The sequence below is a fragment of the Ictalurus punctatus genome, chromosome 13 (assembly GCF_001660625.3).
Source record: "Ictalurus punctatus breed USDA103 chromosome 13, Coco_2.0, whole genome shotgun sequence".
Classification (NCBI taxonomy): Eukaryota; Metazoa; Chordata; class Actinopteri; order Siluriformes; family Ictaluridae; genus Ictalurus; species Ictalurus punctatus.
The window spans coordinates 6494850-6501827 of record NC_030428.2 but is presented as its reverse complement, the minus strand read 5'-3'; the positions used below and the strand labels follow the sequence as shown (position 1 = coordinate 6501827).

The following is a 6978-nucleotide window of genomic DNA, read 5'->3' as shown; positions in this document are numbered from 1 at the left end:
AAAATAAGGGATTCAGTGGCCGCTTTATCCTGGTCAGTGTTGCAGAGGATCAGAAACCTAGAGAAATGTTCTGTGTAAACCCTAGAGACTGTCGTTAGTGCCAGATCAGCAGTTTCTGAAATACTCAAACCAGCCCATCTGGCAAAACAACCATGCCACAGTTATCTGCATGGTTTTATACATTGTGCTGCTGCCACATGATCGGCTTATTGGAGAACTGCATAAATGAGCAGGTGTTCCTATTAAAGTGGACTGTATAAACACACACACACACACACACACACACACACACACACACACACACTGGGGTCCAAAAGTCTGAAACCACTAGCGAAAACGCTGCATTATTTTCTAATTTAATTCAAAAATTTTCATTACAAATTATTTACAACAACTGATTGAAAAGCAGAATCTCTGAAATATTTACATGAATTTTGGAGGTTCCTAGTATTTAGTATGTTCCCTTTTTGCGTTATTGGCATTGTACACTTGTGCATGGACTCCACAAGTTTGTAAAAACTTTATAATCCATTTTAGATCAAATCCGTCAGAGAATATGAATCCTGACCTTTTGATGAGGAAAATGTGACCTTTTGTACAAAAAGGTACAAAATGTTACTTAGATTTAAATAGGGACATAAAAACTGAGATATTGAACATTTAATTTCTTGGTTTTAAATATTTAAAAACTCCAAAACCTTTAGTTTATTTCCGATTTTAAATAAAAAAACACCCTGATTTTCAATTTAGGCCCCACTATATATGTATTTTGTCTTCATGCTTGCATGACAGGTAGAAATTTAGTTAAATATGCAGTTGCTACTATTGTCTAATTGCTCGGCCATGGAACAATCACAAAATCACAAAGCTTTGCAGACATTTAAGGACAATTGTATCAGTCACCCTGAACCATTTTCATTCTTTCCTTTTTAAAAAGAAATGCAACCATTTTGGGCTCTATGTTCAAACATATGTTCAGACATATGTTGCTTTACACGTCACACATACAGCGAATGCTGTTCAGTCATACATGACCAGTTCAATGAAAAAAGTAATGTTTATTACATTTAGACTTTGTCCAAATCAATATACATACAAGTGCCTCAAAACGTTAATAAAGAATTGCTGACAGAAGGGTAGGATCATTTTGAACTTATAGTCTAAATTGTTTGTCATCCATGATGGGAAAAATTCAAATGAATGTTTTGGTGTTACACACACACTTGCACTCATTCATGTATGACTGTGGTGTATTCAATTTAATATTTACATTGGTCTGATATAGATATGCAGTATGGAGTTGGTGCGACAGAAGAAATACATACACCTACTGCGTTCCTGACGGTTTTGCTGGGAGATCAGTTCCAAAAGAAGATGGTTGATGGTGAAAAAAACCCAACACTCAACACAAGCTATTTCTTGTTTCATATTTACAATATAAAATTTCAGTTTTTCTTTGACCTTTTCCCCTTGGAAGACTTCTTGCAGTACTTGGCCTCCAGATCTGAGATGAGCGAGTTAAAATCTTTTTCTTTGGATTTCTGTCTTTGCTAGAGAGAGAAGTAAGAGACAAACAGATGAATATTGAAAATATAATTAATAATAAATAAGTAATAATTGCACTGGGACAAGTTCATCCACAGGGACAGCGGGATTTTAGACCAGAGTAATTTTTCTGCTTGCTCAGTTAAGGTTTTTTTTTTGTGTACATAGTTTGTTCAAGTTCATTCAAGATTTGTCGACCCTCGGTTGATTATTACAGGGTCACACTTAAAATAGCCTACAGTGTAAGTCATGTATGATTGCCTGCTGACTTTTTTTTTTTTTTTTTAATGCTATTTAAGGTCATACTGCCCAACCAAAATCTTTGGTCACAAGTCACTCATAGTATTTATTTCACCTGGATCATGGCCACTAGGCTATCCTCTGTGTTCAGCCCCATCTCTCTTTGGAGCTCCTCTGCCTCTTGCTGCTCGTTCTCTGCCTGGACAACACAGATGAGCGACATTAATGCTACACACAGACAAAGCTCCATGTGTTGGCTAAGAAGTCCAGATGAAGGACAAACCACTGACCTTCCTCCTGCGTCTGGCCTTTTTCTTGGCACTTTCATGAGTAAAGACTTTGTAGGCTGGCACATCTTTAGCATCTATGGCTTGTTTCAGGATGTCCCGCACACGAGGCTCGTCATCATGACTGCTGCACAGTGCTGACTCCATGATGCGGTCCATGTCTCCCTCATGCTGCAGGTAGAGCCTCTTTAAGTCCTGCTTCTCTTCCTCAGAGTCCTTATACTGCTTCTCAAAGTCAATTATGTCCTGCAACGTTATCTGAGACAACACAGATTTGTACACATCAAAGAATTTATTCATTTAGGGCATCTTCCCTTAGATCATGAGTAAGAATGGACTCACCCTGCCTTACCTCTCTGAGCTAATACAGCTCTGACTACAAGGTCCTCCAATAATGGTCTACTGGTGGTGCCTAAAACCAGACTGGCAGATCTTTGAGTGTAATCACAGGGGCCAGCATGGGCACTTGACTGGTCTCTGGCTACAAAGCCCCATATGCTGCAAGCTACGATACATTGTGTGCTCGGCCCTTGTCAAAATCTCTCAGATTCGATTAATTAATCGGCACATTGTGTAATTAAATCAATTAACAATTTTAATCAATTGACAACCCTAATATGAACCCTAACTGTAGGTACACTTAATTTTTCTATTATTATTATTTATTTATTTTTTAGCATTTTGGGATTTGGAGTTAATCAATTGATCACACTAAAGACAAACACCCAACACATTTCTGAATTTGATTTTAGACAGGGTCTGACATTAAACACAGCAGACAGGTGTAGATTTTAACCAGATTTTCAGCACTGTGAGATGCCCTGTACAGTGGCATGGGCAAAATGCATGAGGTCCTACACTAGGGGTCTGCTGCAAACACTAGATATTATTGGTCTAGTGTGAAAACAGTACACAGTAATATTATTTTTGCAAGTTTGCCGCATGAAATGAGACAGCTAGGGTGGGACAATAGGACTTTTGGATGCATTTAGGACATCCAAATCTCAACGAGAGTTCTTTTCAACCAGAGTGAGACTTGCAAATGTCACGACCTTTATGAGGGGGCGCGCGCACGCACGAGCTACGTGCATGAGCTACGTGCTCTTCGGATGTTTACTGTGCGTTTGTTTTGTTTCTGTCACGTCGCGAGACGTAAGGGAGTAGAGTACGGAAGCAGGTAAAGACATATTTATTTAAGGGCAGGCAGACAAATCCAGTATCTACTATAATACTCTACAAGGTGTACAAGGACGCGAGCGGTATACATCCCCAATATAATCAGCCGTTTTGACTATTTAATTTATGCAATGGTGAAAAAAAAAGGCAAAATAAATGGAAAAAACGCGAAAAAACGTGTTCGGTATTCGGACAAGTTTTTCATTATATTCGGTTTCGGCCAAGAATTTTCATTTCGGTGCATCCCTAATTAATACTATAATACTGTGAAATTTTAAGACTAGGTTAGCATAGTGACTGCCTGGTCACATCTGCTAGTCCTGACTGCACATGCTACTGATTTGTCCACTACCATTAATAAATGTGTTTCTATTATATAAAAAAAAGCCTCTCTACAACAGTTTATTAAAAAACAAATAGACAGGAATTTAATGGTAAAAATCACTTAATCTGCACCTAAGAGACACTCAGGAACGATACAAAAATATATACATTTAAAAAATAATTAGATATAAATGCTTTATGACAGACATCCAATGAAAGAGAGTGAAAACACCACTTCAGTTAATCCAGGGCAAAATACTTACAGAGCCAGTGGTGGAAATAAATACCCCTGTTTACATAATTATTATTTTTAAACAGACCATTCATTTGCCTCACAACAATCTCTTCTGCTTGACAATTACTTTTAAAATAACATATTAGAAACAGTAAATAGTGTTTTCAGCCAGGGAAATACCCAGAACTTCTTAAAACAGGTTTCCAAATGAACAATTGTGAATATGGAAAGAAAGAAAAAAACCCTAACCCTATATTAGTACCATACCTTTGGAAATAGCCTTCTCCAATGTTCTTCCCAGTTGCGGTCTTGGTTAAGCGAATCCTCTTCATCTACTACACCCTGCTCATCATACACAGCTCTTTGGTCCTTGTCGCTCAACACAGCATAGACTTTTCCTAGTACCTGTTTAGCACATCCAATATTGGGATAGTGAAATCAGATGTTGTAGGACTTTGTTCTGTTCGCATCAGCAAAAGAAAGTACTGTGAAGTAGGGCAAGTTACTCGGAAGAGCGTCAAACAAGTGTCATGCAGAGACTGGAAAACACTTGTGACATCATTTAACAAAATAAATAAATAATATTCTTTCCATGAGGAAAGAGCCATTAGGTTTCCTGTATAGGAAAGTCATCTAAATTATTTTACTGACAAAGTGAAAGATCCAACATGTGATTTCACTTTAGGAGAAATCTGATCGTGTAATGATGTGATTACTCACTTTTAAGACAGATTTATTTATTTATTTTTAAACACTACTACTGTATACGAACTCCAGTAAGGGTTTATAAATGAAAGCACGATATGCTGTACCTGAAACTTGATGGTGGCCTGTTGATCATCCGGTGCTCTGTCTGGGTGAACCTGCAGGGAGAGTTTATAATAACCACGCCGCAGCTCTGCGTCCGACGCCTCCTTCGCCACACAGAGCACCTCGTAAAGGTCGGATGTACGGAAGAGCTCTGCACATAGCTGTAACAAACCCATGGCTCCTGGAATAACAGTATTAACTCATCAATGTTTTAACATGGACAGATTTCGGTGGGACACGAGGGCTGCTAAATGACTGGCAGCGTCAGGCGCAGATATAGTATGAATCTTTTAGATGTGTCATTTGCTTTATGTTAAACCATTTTATAGCGGTCTAACACTCAGTACGTTTACATGGTCAGCAATAATCCGATATTAACCAGATTAAGACGATACTCATCTTAAGAAACTAGCATGTAAACAGCGATTTTTGATGACCTTAATCCGATTAAAGTCATACTCAAAGTAAACAAATGAAATTAAGACGTGTGGAGTATTCCTGTTTTAGTCACAGTATCGACATGTATTACAGACATGTACACACTTTAATCACGCTATTAACGTCGTGTGGGAGTTTTCACCGCATTTTGCAACAGGACACGTACACACATGGCAGCGCTCAACCGTTTGACGGCAGACAAGAGAGCACGGCTGCGGCCCAAACCGTGTACTTACTTACTACATAGTAGGTTAAATACACGTATACATGGTAAGTATGCAGTTTCAGAAGCAGCCCATGGTTTCAAGCAGTTGTCTATTTGCATGTATAGCATGATAAATAATTAACTTCACTTGAAGCTTTCGTAAAATTAAAAATAAAAACAAAAAACTGTATATGGTACCATAACGAAGGTGAACTGTATGTCGACACGTGAAATTCTAGAGGGACATCGGACGACGTAGCATGCGGACATAATGACGTGTGATGTTAATCCATCTATGTTCTTTAACACGTAAAACAGGAACACAAAAGGAGTATTCTAAAAGCAACTCATGTAAACACCTTAATCAGAATATTGTCTTATTCATAATAAGGTCAATAAATTATGCATATAATAAAATGACACTGTTTGAACACCAGAGCACGCTGGTCACATGATCACACAACTGGATTCATCTGCACTTTGAAGTGACTGACAGCTCCAGATCACAATGACAGACAGCAATGTGCAAAAAATTATTTTATGACTTCTGCATTACTGAGTCAGTGCAAAATATTTTTTTTTTTACATAACAGAGCACTTTTCAGACAAAAAAAAAGCCATAATGAACATAGTGTTGGGATTTCACCTTCAGAAACCAGTGTGAAGGTCCAAGTCAGAATGCTCAGAAACACCTACAAACTAATTTCCTTATAAACTGTGCAAATTACACCTGACATTACTGCATTTATTATATATATATATTTTAAAGCAAAGCATTACCAGTACTGACAGTTAATTGCATTAATGTTTACTGCGCTTTATTTATATAGGAGTTATTTTTTTTAACGTAGAAACAGTTCCGTTTATTATTTTGAAAAGCATGTTTGCTTTACAGTATTTCTTTGCACATTGCTGTAAATAACTGGTGTCATCCAATTGCCACATATTTTTAGCAAAGCTGTCAAATTTAGCTTTTATTGACACCCAAACATTTCGTCACGCACAGACACACAACCTCTTACCGCCTAGACACGCTAACTAGCTAAACACTGCTTAACTAGCTAAAAACTGCTAAACTAGCTAAAAACTGCTAAACTAGCTAAAAACTGCTAAACTAGCTAAACTAGCTGTGAGTCTCAAACCTACAACACTGCTCCTTATTCTGCTCCTGTACCTGCACATTTACTCATTCATATAAAAATCACTGATATTGTTTTGACTTACCCACAAAATAAGTGTCGACTTTGTGCACACCGGTGTTGTATCGAACTCCCTCCCCCACCTAAACCGCGAAAACGCGCGCGTGCACGAAAAACTCGCCCCCGATATGCTGTGCTCGTAGCACTGAGGTACTGTGGAAAGCCCTAAGGCTCAAAACTAACGTTTTTAATCGACTTTTATCTGTAGAATGTATTCCAGAAGTGAAAGGCATATTTCATGACTGTCAGGTTATATTGTGAACATGGGGTAACAGAACTTATGTTTGTTGCGTTTTTATGTCTTTATTAACACAAAAACCTACTGTTAATTCTATCAACAAATAATGTTATATTTGTGAGAGAGTTTTCATATTGAATATTGTAGACTTCTGGAAGAAATGTGCGCTCACTCACATATAACTGTGATTTTCTAGGCTAAATATTTGCCCGCTCTCAAAAGTCACAATACCTGGACATATTGATCATATTTCTCTTTTTTCCCTTTAGTACATTATTGTT

The 6978-nt window shown here is 37.7% G+C and overlaps 1 protein-coding gene across 1 annotated transcript; it reads right to left on the bottom strand.

The window, feature by feature from the left end:
- Window positions 1-1038: 1038 nt before the first annotated feature.
- Window positions 1039-6520, bottom strand: dnajc9 (DnaJ (Hsp40) homolog, subfamily C, member 9). Its single transcript, NM_001200407.1, is given in 6 exon segments — window positions 1039-1550; window positions 1901-1984; window positions 2076-2330; window positions 4075-4212; window positions 4620-4798; window positions 6485-6520. Coding segments are annotated over 5 exon segments (756 nt in total). The 5' UTR covers window positions 4794-4798; window positions 6485-6520; the 3' UTR covers window positions 1039-1445.
- Between the last annotated feature and the right edge of the window lie 458 nt (window positions 6521-6978).